The sequence below is a fragment of the Poecilia reticulata genome, chromosome 8 (assembly GCF_904066995.2).
Source record: "Poecilia reticulata chromosome 8, P_reticulata-male-v2, whole genome shotgun sequence".
Taxonomy (NCBI): Eukaryota; Metazoa; Chordata; class Actinopteri; order Cyprinodontiformes; family Poeciliidae; genus Poecilia; species Poecilia reticulata.
The window spans coordinates 3,657,401-3,675,937 of record NC_088837.1 but is presented as its reverse complement, the minus strand read 5'-3'; the positions used below and the strand labels follow the sequence as shown (position 1 = coordinate 3,675,937).

Here is an 18,537-nt window from a genome sequence, read left to right as displayed (position 1 = left end):
ATAGGAGAAAGTGTGACATGGCTCTACTCCAGTAGAGTTTGACAGAAAACCGTAAGACTTGTAGCAATGATAGTAATAGTTCCTTAAAGTAGACACACGTGGCTACATTTAATGCATAAATTATTTCTCTACGGTGAAATATGTATGAACAGCATCATGTTGTTTGTCAAAAAGCATTAAAAGTTCAAAAACGGCAGTTACTAGAGTGGACACTCTAGCAACTGACATCAGTTACAGAATTCCACCATGTATTTCAATGGGGCAAAAAAATTGGACAAAAGGGCAATTATTTCAAAAAGTACAATAGTGAATTTTAGCAAAAGTCATAGCAACAATCTACTTTTCTGAATAAGCTGAACGTTTTGTTATATGAATTAGTACAATTAGTGAAAGATAGAAGTAGTTAAGTGCAGTAAAACATACGGCAGACAGGACAATAAAGAAAAACAGAAACACTATTAGTGAGAATGCATTGATTGCATTCTCACTAAGAAATAATGAAACACTAGTTCTGACTAGAACAATTTCTGTTCCTAGCGAAACAGCTGTGAGAATGCATATTTGCAGAATGACTGTTGCAGAAATGTAAGAAAATGTAGAACAAAGCATAAGAAGCAGAAAAAAGCAGAAGAAAGCTACTGTCATGCATGGTAGAATTATTTTGCCAATTTGTGAAATTTAGCTAAAGAATAGCAAAAATTAGCAGAATCAGAAATTATTTTTTTTTAAAAAGCTGAAGTAGTTGAAGAATGTAATAATAAAAGTAGCAAAAGCAATAGTACAAATTAGCAAAAGCAGAGATAAATATAAAACCTGAAATAGTTCAAAGAGGTGAAAACTAAAAGATATAAATTAGAAGAAACAGAAATTAGTTCAAAAAGATCTGAACAAAGCATAAGAAGTAGGAAGAAAGCACAAAAAATGTTACATCCATGTAGTAGAAAGTGGAAGGAGCAGAAAACAAATCTGAAAAACAAGAAGAAATTAAATTGAGCAGGAGAAATCAGATTAAGCAAAATAAATAGCAGAAGAAAGACCCTGGTGCTGCAGCTCCCCTTTGTAAGATTTTTTCTAATTATTTATATACATTTTATCTATTGTCTATTGTTAAGAAAATACATTTAAAATATGCTAGTTTTAAAACTTAGCAACATGACTTGATTGAAATAGCCTAATTATAGTTTTCAGATTAATAACTTATTATGCCCTATTGACCTTTATGTTACCTGTAGTTACAGCAGATTGTTTGCCAAGATATATTGAACTGCCCTTTGTCTGTGTGGGAAAAAATCAGGAGAAGTTCCAGCTTTCACACTGATCTGTGAAAAGCCATAAAACAGCATGAGTTCAGGCTAGTGGAGGAGAAGCTCTGCTTCCACTTTTAGATAAAGGTGACAACTGATGTTTGATCTTGAAAACAAATTGCAGGGAGTTTCTAAAGAGGGTCTGAGACAGCTCGTGGTTGGATGAGCAAAGATACGCCTTATTTGAATAAGTTAAAGACAAGAATGCGTCTTTACTATAAAGGTTTGTAAAGAAGAGTAACAAATCAGATTTGCTCTTGCAACTCTCCAACTCTGCTGTTTGTTTGTCATTTCCATCTTTTGTCTTTTTCCCCTCTCTCAGGTAAATTCATGTGTTGTTTCTGCTTTGAGTTTTCTGATGTTATCTGATTTGCTTTTCTGGTGATAGTATGCATCTGTCTTGAATAAATGCTGATTATTGTGACACTGTTATCTCTGTGTCATCTCAGTCTTTGAGCATAGCATTTTCTGAATCCGGGCATAAGAGAGAATATAACGAGTCAAAAGGTTTCAAAAAGGGTTAAGTTTTAGAATTTTTCCTCTCTTAATACCATCTATCTAGCCACATATTTATGTATGTATCTATCCATCCATCCATCATCCATCCATCTACCCATCTATCTTATCTGTGATATACAGAAAGGTACATAAACAGAATATTTGTATAAAACCTTAAATATTTGAAAAAGTACAATAGTAACATAAAATATATAGCATAACTCAGCAGAAATGTTTGAAAAAGTACAATAGTACAATAATACAGCAAAAGATATAGTATAGATTAGCAAAAGCTGAAATAAGTATAAACCCTGAAATATTTGAAAAAGCTGAACAGGAAAACTTTGCAAAAAGCATAAATTAGAAGAGTAGAATTTAGTACAAACCTGAAAGAGTTTAAAAGAAATAGCAAAAAATAGTATAAAAATCTGAATATGTTGATATATGAATTGGTAAAATTGATTACAGTTTGCAAAAGACCTTTGCAATAATACAGCAAAAGATATAGTATAGATTAGCAAAAGCTGAAATAAGAATAAACCCTGAAATATTTGAAAAAGCTGAACAGGAAATCTTTGCAAAAAGCATAAATTAGAAGAGCAGAAATTAGTACAAACCTGAAAGAGTTGAAAAGAAATAGCAAAAAATAGTATAAAAAATATTTTTATATATGAATTGGTAAAATTGATTTAAGTTTGCAAAAGACCTTTGTAGACAGTAAAACCAGTAAAGCAGAAGGCATACAGAGAAAGGCAGGATGCTGACGCACAGAAATAGAGAGAATACAGCAGAGAAATACATTGAAGGAATAGAAGGCGTGACATGTCTGTACTCCAGAAGAGTTTGACGGAAAACATTAAGACCTGTAACAATGATGGTAGTAGTTTCTTAAAGTAGACATACGTGGCTACATTTCAATGCATAAATTATTCCTGTGCAGATAAATATGTATGAACAGCATTATTTTGTCAAAAACCATGAAAAGTTTAAAAAAAAGTTACTAGAGTGGACACTCTAGCAACTGACAAGTTAGAGAATTCCACCATGTATTTCAATGGGGCAAAAAAATTGCACAAAACTGCAAATATTTCAAAAAGTACAATAGTGAAATTTACCAAAAGACATGGCAGAAATCTCCAGAAGCAGAACGTTTTGATATATGAATTAGCACAATTAGTTGAAGTAGCAGTAGTTAATGACCGAAAAATGTGAGAAAAGAAATAATGAAACACTATTGCCGACTAGAAATTTTGCATTTCCTCTGAAAATTCAAGTGTGAATGTTGAATGGCTTTGGTGAATGCTGCAGTTGGCGTTTGAAGCCAACTGCAAAAGACTTGCAGGAATGTAAGAAATGGGCAGAAGCACCATAAGAAATGATATCTTCCACAGAGGGGAGCTGGTCATCTTCTTGGAACAGCAGTAGAAATACCACAGGGTAGATTAACTGCCATTGTTTCAAAAATTGTTGAATATGACCTCTATATAAAGATTATGTGGAGTTTGTGACAGGCTGAGACACCTTGTTTGCATTAGATTGTATTTTAATTTTTCTTTAACAGTGTCCAAGTAATACTATTACTTCATTTTGCAGAGTGAGCCATTTGTCTAAACTCCTAAAAATTTCAATAGATATTTTAGCAAAAAAAAAAAAAATCTTTATTGTAAACTATAGTTTTTAATAGGGTGGTGAAGTATTCGTTTTTATACATGTGGAATAGGCCTAAAACTGGTTGCATATTTTCTTGTATTAGTTTATACTATTTTGAAAGAAATTAGTTTGAAAACTGAGGTCAAACAGTGCAGTTATGACTGTAATGAAAGACAGGAGACGGGTAGTCAGATATATGGCATAGTTTTACTTCACATTTTTCCATTACAGAGTAAATCTTAAGTCTAAACACAGGTATTGGACAGCTTAACACCGATACATGAGGCTGCATTAGCTAGTGGATACTGCATAGACACACACACAAACTCACTTACACACACTCACAAAAATGACTAAATTTTCCACTACAAAGTTCAATGTCCCGCAACTGCTATGCAATCACAGAATGTAATGCGACCATGTGTTAGAAATGTCTTTAGGCCCCCCCACCTGTTTACTATCACATACAACCATTCACACTCACACACCAAGTAACTGGAAAGGACTTTGGGGTGTCTCACATCCTGTCCTCTCCACAACATCAGTGCTTCAAAGTGACAGAAATCCCAGAGCAGAGCTGATAAAGCAATCTAAGCTTCACAAATATTTATTGTAGTGGTTGGATCCACATCCCATTAAAACAGGAGAAATCCATCTGAGCAGGATTTGCTGATGAACAGAAATATGGACTTGTGAAAATGTAGATGAGCCTCATCTTTCTAACTACACTGGGCTGCCGATACAGGGCTACGTTCCAAAACAAAAAAATATCCTCCATGTAAATGTTTGAGTAGTAACCCATATTTCCTTCAACAAGGTGTCACATCCACAAGCAGAGGAATAAAATGGGACCTCACCTCTCCCTTGTCTGCACACATCTCTCCTGCAAAAGCAAAAATACAAACAAGAGATTTTTTTCTCTCTAAAATAAAGTTCCAGTTCTACAAGATTTAAGACAGCAGTGATGAGATGGGGGTAATAAACTTCCTCTCTGCCTCCTTGAACTGTACGGTGAATGGGACAGTCTCATCTCTGCACTCTAGTGTCCATTCTGTTAACCTTCTGCAAACAAAGGGAATGTGTCCAAAAATAAAGTGATTCACTGGGACATATTTACATACACGATAAGAACAAGTGCACAAGCTGACAGAAATGAAGGGTCAACTCTGAGCAGGGCTGGATGAAAGGAATGAACAGGAGGATCCCAACACGTTAAGTGTATTTTTTTCTTTTGGCAGGAATGCTCGATTTTCCTTTTGCAGCTTTGACCGCAGGGAATAGCGTGTGCGGGTTGGGAGTAGTAGTGTATGGATGCATTCAAGGAATGTTGCACATATCTTTTCCAAAGGGGTCAGGATGAGCAGAATGAGACCCCAGCCCAACCACAGGACACACAAACACACACACTGTCTTTCACACTCCTGGCCATACACATACCAGCTACACAGGTAAACCAACAAAAACTAGATTGTAGCATCATGTTAATAAACAAGTAAAAGATGAACTGGAATCAGAATCTGGGACAAGGATAATGACAATAATATTGCTGCAGGCAACGACAGCACTTTCCCTTATGTAGGTTACACCATTTTTTCATTTCCCCCAACTTAAAGACTCTTTGCTGGAGGCAGGAGGACAGGTGTGGGAGGGGTGCTGTAGAGAGAGGTCGCTGGTGGGGTGGGGGATGGTGGGAGTACTGGTCAGGGCCTGGACTCTAGAACTGCTGGGCCAGCAGTTCACAGAGACGCTTGGACACGGAGTCTTTGCTGCAGCGCAGAGTCAGGCGATACATCTGTAAAGACACAGGTGAATACAGTGACCAAGCTGAAGGAAATGGAACCGGTCACATGATCCCATCTGGGATCCCTCTAGTACTGTCTCAAGTATCTGCAGGTTTCAGCAAGACAAATTTAAGAATTTTCAAAGCCACCATGAAAAAAAATTAAGACTAAAAAACTATAAATATAGGGAATGGTTGGGGGTTCCTGCTGCACTGGAATCAAGCAAAGCAAAAAATATGGCTCACTACATTAACTCCTGTAATGCCAAGCTTAAATAATGCATAAATAGACTTACAAAAGTTTTTAATTCCTAGATCAAAAAAATAAATTCAAGAGCAATATCTTGTTATAACTACAAACTTTCCTTTTATGACAAGATTTAAAAGGAAATGCAAGACTTGTTCAAACAAGAAGGTTTTTCATTGTGACAAAATCCCACTGACAGATTACGACCTGCGTAGGGGATGCCTCTGACTCTCCTCCATCCTTTTTCAGTTTTACCATCTCTACTTATCTTATTTAACAATTATTTCATATTTGGTTTTATCTGATTTTGAATTTCAATCCAAACTCAGGCAGTTAAGGATTTTTTCATGGCTCGTAGTCCGCTAGACTGTTCGATTGGGGACCAAAATAGAAACATTTGTTACATTTTCAGCTATTGCTGTTGTTGTTCGCCCTCACACTGCACTGTGTCAAACGATCCAAACTATTTGGAAAAAAAGATACCCCTCAAACCTCTCGTTTGTGGTGGCCCTGCACCAAGAAATACTGAAGGAAACAACAAAAAACCCCTGAAAAAGATGAGCACAACTTCCTTCTTCAAAAATGTAAACATAAATGGAGCGGTATCAGATTTTAATGGTTAAACGATTTCTCCTTTGATATACATTACTAGAGGGGGGTGAGAAGCAGAACTTCATAATTATCTTTATTCATGCTTAACTGATGAACAAGCTTCCAGTCACTAGGTGGCGGCAGTGTTCAAACTAATCAACAGACTGCCTGTTCAAAACAGTAGAAGTAGCTACACAGCACAATTGTAAACTGAGCACAGGATATTAGAGGTGTGCCAATTGATCGGTCACCGATAATAATCGGCCGATTTTCGTGAAAAAGTGCATGATTGGTGATCGGCGATCATTGGCTCTTGTTGCCGATACCGATCACCTGCATCTCTTTTCGCAGCCTGCCTGTGCAGCTGGTCTCCTCTTTCCTTCACACTGCGCAAACGCGCAGCAACAAATCCTAAGCGATGTGGAACTATAACGCACTGAGTGAATGGGGAAGTTTGCGTGTTGTGGCGGAAAATTGAAGCACGTCAAAATGCATCAACACAACGAAGCTAATACGACATAAAAACAATGCCATACTTGACGGAGTTTGGCTACATCGAGGCTCACTGCAGTAAAAAAGACATTTGGAGGATCAGATAGCAGGTAAAGCAGCACAGCTACAAACACTCACCTGGATTAGCATGACGGTCAGAAAGCTAAACAAATAACCTGCAAAATTATTTAAGTCTTCGAGCTGCGATGTAAGACGCTGGTTCTGCTCTCGCTGTTGAACCGCTGCTACGCTACAGGTAGTAATATTTCACAGATGGAGCGCCGCTTCTGCTCCACCTGGTAGTGACTCTCACACCGAACCTCTGTTTAAAGCTGCAGCGTATAACTTAAAAAAATACATTTTACATACGTATTAAAATTTTCGCTGTCCTAACATGAGACAGATAATCTCTGAAAAAATAATGGATCTCCTCCCTGCTCTGCATAATTACTCCACTCAGTCAGAAACAGCCACTCAGAACTAGCAGTAATCAGTTAGCCGCCATGCTATCAGGAAGTTTTTATTCAGTAACTCTGGATTGTTTATTGTAATGGATCCTGTATTTGCCTTTGAATGTTAAATTTTATACTTGAATTTTTTTGGCAATGTTGAGAGGTTTTATTTTGGCTCTTTGCATTATTTAGCCTCTTCAGAGCCTTCAAGTAGAAATAAAGATAGTATTATCAATAGCAGTACAATTTACACAATGCCTGTTTTGTTGAGTTTTCTTCTTGGAAAAAGTTATTAAAAACAAGTTTTTGTCTAAATTAAGGTGAATTCATGGTTCCTTTTTCCACATAATGTAACCGGTAGTGCTTATGATAATAAAAAAAAAAATTATATGATCGGTATCAGTATTGGCAGGAAAAAACTTGATTGGCACATCTCTACAGGATATTTTCAAATATATCTACCGTCAGAGGAGAGGTGGAGAGATTTCGTTTTCAAATACAAGAACAAAGTCATATTAGTAGAAAATATGCAATATTGATGGAAGAAAGTTGTTAAACTAGGAGTAAAAAGTAATTTTAATTTTTTTTTAAAAACCGCTCCTCAGAAATTGTTTTGAAAACACTTGCTGTGTTTAAATTTGCCATTCCTATTTAGCCAAATGTAATGACAAGTCTTTTTGAGCAAAAGATCACTGCATGTTTGTGGCCCTACTTAATACGATAGTGTAAAATGAAAGATGTACCATACATTTCCCTTTTACAAAGATATACTTTTGTAATTTCAAATCACTTCTAAACTGTCCATCTGCTTTAGCTCTTTTTGTTGGTAGGTCAAACTGATCTACTCTGGATCTGCTGCCAGGGGCCACACCAAATTATTCCAATGGCCATAAAAGGATCCTAACCCCCATTTTGGACTCCACTGTCCTACAGTGAGCATATCAGAGAGGTCATATGAAAGAGAAGCATGAGTTTCTATGGTTACCAAGGGACTGTGACGTTACGGATGCTCATACCTGAGCCTGAGCGTTTGGCTCCAGTCTTAGCAGACAACCGACCTGCTGGCTCTTGGTCTGGATGACTCCAGCACAAACATAGTTCTCAGGGTTGGGGTCAACGTTGTCCAATAGGGCCATTCCTAACCCCAGCAGCTGTGAGCAAACAGAGCAGTAACATTAACACACAAAGCATGATTTACATGACTCTAAAGAAAACAGGGGTACCTTTCTACACCATCTTAAAACCTTCTTTAAACCCTACCTTTGCTTTGATTACTTCGGTATCCATGCTGTGGTTGGCCTTGAATATCTTTTGTGCTTCTTGTTGAGGTCTGAAGAGAGACAACCATTTTAAAACCAACATTTAATTATCAAGTTTATTTCTATATCATATTTCAGCAACAAGGCACATCAAAGTGTTCTACATCGTTTAAACCAGTGGTCCCCAAACTACGGCCCGCGGGCCGGATCCGGCCCGCCTCAACATTTGGTCCGGCCCCCTGAACAATACCAGAGAGCATTCAGATTTTTTTTCATATACCATATTTTCCAGACCATAAGCCAAACGGCTTATCAGCCGCCATCCTGATAGCATGGCAGCTTATGGCTTATGTGGATTTTTCTTCAACCATCAGGGGGCTCTTTAGCATGAAGTGAATCATTGAAAGACAAAATTGGAAATTAAAGAAGAAAGCACCCATTAAAACAGAATTAGGTTTTAATAAGAATTGAAATTTGAGAATGTTGCCAATCAGTTAAATAGCATTAAGGGGAAAAGGAAGATTTTTCGTTTTTTTTAAATACTGGGATCGTTATGAGAATTTGAAGTATAGCTATTAGGATCCAGTAGATGGCAGTAGAGCAACAATAATGGATGTAAGCTGCTGTTGAAATCTAAAGAAGAAGAAAGCGGCCATTTTCATTTAGCACATGCTAGTAGCAACACGAAGGATCAGCACTTTTACTGTTAGTTACGGTTCAGAAACTACCGTAATCAGTTCAGTTAAATCTAAACTTGGCAAGTTTTTATTTTTCAACCCTAATAAATGTGATATTCAATTGACCTGTTATGACTCTGATGTTGGGTGTCTGCCCCCTAGTGGTGGGAAGTAACAAAGTACAAGTACTTCATTACTGTACTTAAGTAAAATTTTCGTGTATCTGTACTTTACTTAAGTAGATTTAATAATGGATACTTTCTACTTTTACTCCACTACATTTTACAGTAAGTATCTGTACTTTCTACTTCACTACATTTCTACAAAACTGTCGCGTTACTCATTACATCCAAGTCGCATTGTGCTTTTTTTCCGTTAAAATGTGAAGTTCATGGACTTAAGGTGGCGCCGTAAAATCCGAGCAATAACGTGACTTAGTGTCTGTTGTCACCCATCGCCTCCACCTTTATTCGCATGCGGAGCTCCAGACATGCGCAGTGGTTTTCTCTGAGCGGGAGGCGATGTCTGTCTAATCATCAGTAATATAAAAGCGCTGCATAAATCATAAGATATGGCGGCATGTAAAATCAGCAGCGCTTCGCTTTCACAGACGGCGGGACTTGGTCCAACTTTTAGCGTCACTTGGAAGGAAAGCTTAAAGAAAGGTAAGATCTGTGGACGTGATGCTAGCAAAGCTAGCTGTACAGAGACACATGTTGCATCTGCGATGAAAAAAAGTTGTCACTCATGTGCTGAATTATTGTGTGGAGGTTTTGACTGAGGTGTCGCAAATATGGGACAACGCTGCGACCAAAGTCTGCATTGATATGACATTCAGGAGCGATCCGATTTTTCTGGATGGATCTTTACTGATTACATTCATTTCAGCTCTAAGTATTTAATATCTAGTTTTTTATGGGAATGTGGATCTTTCAGATCAATTTGGGAAGCAATTTCGATAGGTAAAACTTAATTTTTTCGTGTCACGTAGCGCGGGGTGCTGGTCTTGACTTGGTCTTGGGTAGGTGGTCTTGACTACAACTCAGCTACTGGCTCCTTGGCTGCCTGTCCTCTCCCGCCCACCTTCTTTCCATCCCCTTTCTGTTGGATTTCTTTAAAAATAAATGCCACTAGTGGCAAAAAAGTGAAGTTCATGCTGTTAGGACAGGAGATGAGATGTTTCCATCCCTGAAATTATGATGCATAGAATCACATATCTAAGTCTAAACTATGTTACAGAGTAAACAATAAAAACTGCTTTATCTGTGGTATTGTTCATTAAAATGGCACATTTCTAATGTATTAAAATGAAATACAATCGGTTCACTTGATATTAGCGATTAGGTAATCCATTCAGCAAGTACTTTTACTTTTAATACTTAAGTATTTTTAAAAGCCAGTACTTTTTTTACTTTTACTCAAGTACAAATGTTAATGTGGTAGTTTTACTTTTACTTGAGTACATTTTTGTCTGTGTATTTGTACTTTTACTTAAGTAAATTTTTTGAGTACTTTCTCCACCACTGCCGCCCCCTCTGCTGCATTGCTGTGGAAAACCTGGTTTAATAGCTAGAAAAATACGGACTATAATCCCCTGGTTTAAACAGTCAATTGTAAAAGCCAGTAGCAGATATTGCATTTCGCCAAATGCCATCATTAAAATCACCAATACATATCAAATATATTGGTCAATGTTCCATTACTTATGGTTCAAATCTAATTTGTTCACCTTAATTAAAATATGTAAACTAATTGCCTCAAAAAAGCTTAAAGGAAAGTAAGGAAACTTCTCATTTTTAGTAAGCAGTACTCAAATACAACTTACAAAAAATAACTAAGTTCATGTAACTTAAATTAAACAAACCAGTTTTCTTGACTCCGGCCTCCATACACGAGTTGTGCTTTATCCCTGTTCCACCGCAGCAGCCCTTAGTAATTCTTTCCCACTTGAAAGGATTACTGATTACATCAAATATTATATATGTATTCAAAAAATATTCTGTTTGATAAAATATTTAATAAAGATTAAATCACTCACTCTTAACCATCACTGTCGTTTTGCGGGTGTCTCTTGTGCTTTAGATTTACAGGAATACCAGAAACACAATAGAAAGGTTCTGGCTGTGGACCTTTGCATGTAAAAAATGCAATTAATTGTGTTAATGGCATTTTTTTTTTTACTGGACCGTGGACTCTGGTAAGAGCAGAGGGGGAGGAGTCTGTGTGCAACACCTGGTGTGCAGACACTGGACAGCCAGTGCACCTCTGACTTGGAGTATATGACTCTGAAATGCAGACCTTCCTACCTTCACAGAGAGTTCAGTGTAATAATGATCACTGTCATTTACATTCCACCCTCTGCCAATGCAAATTTGGCCCTCAGAATACCGTATAACAGCATTAATAAATAAAAGAGACGCTATTCAGATGCAGTTTTCATTATTGGAGATTTTAATCATGTCAACTTAAAGGTAGTGCGCCCCAAATTCCATCAACATATAAAGTGCACTACCAGAGGACTCAATACATTGGATAAGGTCTACTTTAACATCAAATTGGGTTATAGAACCAAGCAGATACCTCACCTGATGCAGTCTGACCACTGCATCAGATTTTTGATTCCTGCATATACCACCCTGAGGAAATCTGAACATTCCACCATAAAAACCATCACTAGCTGGCCTGTCTGTGCCTCTCAGCAACTACAGGACTGTTTTGGAAGAACAAACTGGGATATTTTTGAACATACAGACCTGGAATTATTCACTGACAGCGTTCTTTGTTACATCAATACCTGCATTGACATTGTTACAGTGAAAAAACGTATCAGGATCTTCCCAAACAGAAAGTCATGGATGACGGCTTAAGCGGCTGCTTAAAGAAAGGAACGCTGCTTTCAAGTCTGGGGACAAGGACCTGTACACAGCTTGGCACGGAACAACCTAAAAAGAGGAATCAGGAAAGCTAAAAGGGACTACAAGGAGAGGATTGAAGAGCATTTGGACAACAACAACAATAGACAGGTTTGGTTGGGAATCCAGCACATTACCAACTACAGAACCAACCATGGAACAGCCAAAGGTGACATCTCACTAGCAGAGAAGTTGAACCACTTCTTTGCTCGTTTCGAGTCCGAGCCTCCAATGACAACTGTCTCTAATCAAGAAGTGCAACTAAGCACCTCTATCTTCCAGGTGGAGGAATTAGTGAGACGCTCGCTACAATCAGTCAACCCCAGAAAGGCAGCGGGACCTGATGGTGTTCCTGGACTGTGCAGAGCAGTTGGCTGGGATCTTTACAAAAATCTTTAATCAATCAGTCCCTGTCTCAAGCCAGAATCCCATCCTGCCTGAAATTCTCTATCATTGTTCCCATTCCTAAAAAAAAAAAAAAAAAAATCACCCATCACCTGCCTGAACGACTACCGACTAGTGGCTCTCACCCTATTGGTGATTAAATGTTTTGAAAGACTGGTTCAGTCATATTCAATCATTCATTCCCCGCACCTTTGACACACACCAATTTGCTTACAGAGCTAACAGGTCAACTGAAGATGCTGTTGCCACTGTCTTGCATGCCGTCTTGTCCCACCTGGAGCATTGCGATAGCTACGCACATATCCTCTTCATTGATTTCAGCTCGGCATTTAACACCATCCTCAGTGACAGATTAGTGCGTAAACTGCCAGACCTGGGAATCCCCTCTTCCACCTGTTGCTGGATTAAGGACTTCCAGACGAATCGCATACAAAGAGTCAGAATGGACCCCCATACCTCTTCATCCATCAACATCAGTACTGGCTCTCCTCAAGGCTGTGTGCTGAGCCCTCTGCTCTTTACGCTGTACACACACGATTGTGTTTCTGTCCATCAAAATACCACCCTTGTTAAATTTGCAGATGATACAACTGTAGAGGGCCTCATATAGGGGACGATAAGTCTGCCTACAGGAACGCGGTGGAGCGACTGACAGAATGGTGCACAGATAACAACTTGATCCTAAACACAGACAAGACCAAGGAGATCGTAGTGGATTTTAGGAGAATTAAGAGAGACATTGAACCACTAAACATCTGCGGAGAGCCTGTGGAGAGGGTGTCAAACTTCCGTTTCCTGGGAGTTCAGATCATGGATAACCTGGCCTGGGATGTAAACACAGTTGAACTAGCAAAGAAGGCCCAGCAGAGACTATTTCCTGAGAGTCCTGAGGATGAACAATATTTCTCAAAAACTCCTGGTGTCTTTCTATCGATGCTCTTTTGAAAGCATCATCTGCTATTGTCTCTGTGTGTGGTTCCCCAGCTGCACAGTGGAAGACTCTCCAGAGAATCATAAAATCTGCTAAGAAGACCATGGGCTGCTCTCTGCCTTCTCGAAGATCTCCACAGGTCCCGCTGCCTCAGGAAAGCAAAGAATATTTTAAAAGACTCCTCACACCCCAGTCACAATTTGTTCCAGCTGCTGCCATCTGGCTGCAGATACAGGAGCATTAAAGCAAGAACAAACAGACTGAAGAACAGTTTATACCCGGTAGCAAGAAGGGCATCAAATACCCTGTAGCAGTATTTTTATTAATTTCGTTATAATCTATGTAAATCCATTGCATGGTTTTATAATGACAATCAAGATTATTATTTATTTAAGTAGAGTGAGTTGGAGAGACTTTTCAACTACAAATTCCAAGTAATTTACTTAAAGTGAGTGTTAATAGTAAGTTGATGAAAAATGATTTAAGCCATTTTACCATTTCCAGTTAAATTCAATTTTGCATTTACAGTGCATGCTTTCAGTCTTAATTTAAAGGAACTCAGTGTTTCAGTTGTTTTCCCATGACATTTGTTCAAGATTTGCACAGAATCTGAATGCTGCTTTCTTCATGTTTGGTTCTGGTTCCAAGGATGTAGAGCAGAACTAGAAAATCTGAGTGGTCCAGAAAGTTGACACAACAGCAGTAGTTCTTTAATGTACTTTGGTGCTAAGCCATTCAATAATTTATAAAGTAACGCAAGTATTTTAAAGTTCATTCTCCGAATTACAAGGAGCCAGTGGAAGGAGCTTAGAACTGGGGTGATGTACCCCATCTTCCTGGTTTTAGAGAGAACGCCAGCAGCAACTTTCTGGATCAGCTGCAGTTGGTGGATATTTTTAGCAGTTGGTGGATATTTTTGTGTCTATTATTAGTAATTAATAGACACAGAGGTAAATGTAAATCACAGATTGATTCAGGCCAATAGCCAATATGACAGGGGAGCCTGGGGAAGCGAGCCACACCCATCACACACACTCACTGGCTGAGCTGTTTCCAGCGCTGGAAGAAGTCTTGAGAGGCCATCTCAGTCAGCTGGAAGAACTTATTGATGGTGACCGGCAGTTTGAGAGTCAGGTTCTGCAGAGCTCCTCCATATCTGACAGTAGACATAACAACCCCCAACCACCGTAAGTTTAAAACATCATAGATTTACTAGGGAGAAAACTCAGTTTTTCTGAGATGTCTCATCCATGCTATAGTTAACAACCTCTACTTCCTGTTAATTACGGCCATGCATAGCATCAACAACTGACAAAATTATGCCCTGTGTAGCCTAGTTGAGTCACTCCAACCGAGTAGATGGAAACAAGCCTAATTTGCTTTTTTTCTTTTATTTTGACAACACTTCAAAAGTTTGCTTAAAATTCACAAGACAACTGGATGGAAATTAAGTCATATGTGCAACCAAGTTGGTTGCAGATGAAACCCATTTTAGTGCATGCTGCTCATGTCTGACATTTATGTAAAACAGTAAATCTAAATCTTTGCTTTCAGATTTCAATTTTGAGGTCAACAATATTTGTATTTTATGACTAAAGAGTAACCGTTTGATCATTCTCAATGCTTTGGCTTCTACACTTAAACAAAACTGCGACTGTTTGCTAGCTAGTGGAAAAGAAGTCAAAGCCTACCTGAACTTGATGTTGAGAAGTGGAGCATCGGAGAAGTCTGTCAGGCACTCGATGTTCAGGACTTGCTGGATTTGTGCTCCACCCTCCACTAGAGGTTCCACTGGTTTGCTCTGAACATTGAGCTGTAGCCAGTTGTCAAGGACTTCCAACTACACACTTGAGTCAGCCTGCTGTTAATGTCCTGACATGGAGAAGAATGATAGCTACACATTTGAGGAGCATAACTGGCATTTTTATCTGGGTGTTTGCAAAGAGAGGATGATCCAGTTTCAGCTGGATGCTCTTCAGCTTTCTTCTTCTACAGAAACTTTAACAAATAATGGACAGAATTTAGTTTGTATAATAGATGCAATTAATTGAGTTAATTAATTTAAAGAATTACAAGCTTTTGTGTATTCTGGTAACCTATTCCAAGGATATGAGTCTGAAGTTCTCCAGGACAGCTCACTGTGGTGGTAAAGCTGGCAAACTGTACTGATGTCTTGTTACCATAGAACAAGTACATTCTCCCTGAGGAAGGAGAACACATTCACTGTTAACATGGAGAGGGAACAAAGAGATTCAAACTCAGCAGGTAAAGTCTCACACACTAACTGAGCCACACATTCATAGGAAGCCTTGCAAAGATTTTCATTTTCTGCAGTATGTAGACTAGGGGTATTTTTTTAAGTTGACTGCAACATGATAAAAGTCAAGTCGACGTTGACTAGCCGCACTGACATCATTAATACTTCACAGCAACTACAGAATTTACTAGCAAAATTAACAGCAAATATTAATAAAAAAGTTTATAATAAGTCTATTATACAGAATTAAAAGAGCAAGAATCAGAACATCATCTCGGACTTCATTGTCAGCAGTGGAGCAGAAAGGGTCCCAAAAATTGCACAAAGTTGGGTTTGACTTTTTTTCTCCCCCGAACTGATGATACTAATGATCGCATATCCTCATTTTGGATAGCTGCACATATAAGAGTCAAATTATTATTGACTCTGAATGCTGTCAATAATCAATCTTGACAGCATTCACGATTGTGCTTTTGGAACATCATAAACCAAGCTTATTATGAACGCATTCCATCTGACTGCAGTTAACCTCAAATTGCTTTAAAGCAGGTGGCTCTTTGTACCATAATCCTTTGATGGCTTTTTTAGTTGGAGAAAGCAATATTTTTACACGGTACTCATCTTTTTGATTGTCATGTGCAACACACCCCAGAGTATCCTACATAATCTGGGTATTCCATATGCTATTTTTTTTTTCCAAAGTAAAACATACGTTAACCCAGTATCCAGTTAACTTTTGACAGAATTAGAATATTTGTGTCTATCTGACCAGAGTCGGATAGATGTAGGCCTTGGGATACCATCCTCTTCCCAATTTTCTTTCTTCGGTAAGTTTTTAAAAATCAACTCCCTTGTGACCAACTACCTTCGGAACACGAAAATAATGTTAATCTTTCTCTTCATCAGTATTGTAGGAACAACTGTATCAGACACAAATTTTAGGCATTTTGATGCTGGATCAACAGATGTAAATGGTCTGCATTTACTTCCTGACCCCCATCTGCATTGCGTGACGTCAGTACTACATCATCTGTGACCCAGCGATAAGGTTCCATTGATGTCAAGGTGACAGCAAAACAATCTACCCAATATGATGGAACATGTTAATGCACACAAAGCATCACATATTGATGCAGAGTAAACTCACCTAGGTTCTGTCTGTACTCTGACTTTATGCCAATCTGCAGAAGTTGATTTTCGAACAGAACCCCATTGTTCTTGCAGACAAACCTGGAGGGAGACAATTAATTTGTTAAAATGTACTTTCATGTTTACTTCACCAAGTGTTCTTGTTGTATCCCTGACATGGATGCTGCAATCATTCAGACAGCAGTTCACCAGAGAATAACTAATGTGGCAATCATACCTTCAGTTGCCATTTAAATACACTAAACCGGAGGGCAGAAAAATCTTTTAAAAAATTGAATAATTGACAATAGTCAAACAACTGAAATAGAAGGAAATTAAAGCAAAAATGATTATTATTGTTGTGAGAATTATTGTTTTACCTTAAAGGATTTGGATCAACTTCAGCTTAAATATGAAATTAAAACTGGACAGCAACAAGTGGACAAGTAGGAGATATTAAGTGCAGTCCTAATGTCTGGTTCACACGGCAAGAATTCAAAATTGTAAATTTTCAAAAGCTGAATTTTTAAAATGTGACAATAAAAAAAAATCTTAGCTACAACAGGTTTGGTCATACAGTGTGTGATTTCCAGCCACACACAAACCGATTTCACTCACCAACGTTCAGATGTCTAATAGAAAATCTGATAGAAGATTGATTATGAAGTTTTTTTTAAGGGATAAAAAAAGATGAAAAAAAAAAAAGCTCTGCAGTAAAGAAATGGAGATGCCGCAAGAAGGTGCTCAACTTCAACTAAAATGAGAGGAGTTCTGCTTTTTTCTTTTTTTCCATAGCAACGGCAGAAAAAGACTAGCCAACAGTTGTTCTGTGTTTTGGATTCCTGTCTGCGTTTATATTGCCTTGCTTTCCGATTAGCTGCATGTCACATTCAACATGTTGCATTCTTGGTCAAGCCAATCCAACACATTGAATATCCCCCATTTTAGATTGATGCAGTCCAGACGACGTCCTTCTGATCGGACCAGATCACTCTTAACACACCAGGAATATCTCTTAAGGTTATCCTAAGAACCATCCTGATAATCAGGGTGCTCTTAAGATTGTCTGAAGGGGAGAAGCTGGACAAGAATTGGCAAATCTTGCCGGGTGAACTAGGCATAAACTACATAATTGGAATTTTATGTGAGGTTGTGGTGGAATATTGGCTAAACAAAGCATCTAAAAGAGGGGTTAGAATCTTGCCTAAAAGCTGCTTACTGAACACTGCAAAATGTACGGAAGACAACCTTACTTGTTAAGAAGCTCCTCTGCTTCAGATAAAGGAGGAGCAGGATCCTCAGAGGGAGGAGCAGAGCTGAGAGACCGCAGGACAGCACAAGGATGAACAGGCAGCCCAGAGACGAGCAAACAGGATAATCCAAAAACAAGACGAAGTAGAGATGGGAGATCACAAAGCCATTGTTTTAACAGGACAGCAACGAAGAATCGAGAGGAGCCACAGGAGGGGAAGACAGAGGGACAAGGGAATAAAATGCAGAGGTTGTTAGTAAAAGCATTTCAACCCAAAATATGGCATAATTAGAGCTTTTTAGTTGAACAGATGTGCAACCCAGTGGCATGTACTCTACATATGTCTGGTAAGTCTCTCAAGCTTTACAGCTGTGCTGAAGCAAGTGGGAAAGGAATGAAAGGAATAGATATTGTTTGAGTCACTAATTCTGCATTCTACATGCAGACTTCCCTCTATTGTGACAGTGTTCAAAGTTTCCAACAGCTATATCTTCTTAATACATCAACCAATCTGCACCAGATCTTTTTGTGCGTCATCAGGGAGCATTGCTCAGCACATCGCCTAATGCATCAGAGCGGCACTGAGCTGCAAGGGTCTCCAACGCTGCTTGCAGCTTTAATTTTAATTGTATTTTTTATATTTATATAAATAGCATTTCACTGACAATGTCTTCCCGTATTATATATAATTACTCCGTAATA

The 18,537-nt window shown here is 38.4% G+C and overlaps 1 protein-coding gene across 3 annotated transcripts in view; it reads right to left on the bottom strand.

Moving 5' to 3' along the window:
• Positions 1 to 3,640: 3,640 nt before the first annotated feature.
• ap2a1 (adaptor related protein complex 2 subunit alpha 1) overlaps positions 3,641 to 18,537 on the bottom strand; it is a 43,361-nt gene continuing 28,464 nt past the window's right edge. For 2 of the 3 annotated variants that reach the window (XM_081609648.1, XM_081609649.1), the window contains 8 exons: positions 17,837 to 17,899; positions 16,603 to 16,685; positions 15,311 to 15,399; positions 14,890 to 15,014; positions 14,238 to 14,354; positions 8,275 to 8,344; positions 8,031 to 8,165; positions 3,641 to 5,244 (listed from right to left, as the gene is read on the bottom strand). In XM_081609648.1, coding sequence (XP_081465774.1) covers positions 5,167 to 5,244; positions 8,031 to 8,165; positions 8,275 to 8,344; positions 14,238 to 14,354; positions 14,890 to 15,014; positions 15,311 to 15,399; positions 16,603 to 16,685; positions 17,837 to 17,899 — 760 coding nt within the window. In that variant the 3' untranslated portion in view covers positions 3,641 to 5,166. The remainder of the gene's footprint in view (positions 5,245 to 8,030; positions 8,166 to 8,274; positions 8,345 to 14,237; positions 14,355 to 14,889; positions 15,015 to 15,310; positions 15,400 to 16,602; positions 16,686 to 17,836; positions 17,900 to 18,537) is intronic. The other variant, XM_081609650.1, reaches the window with a different exon arrangement.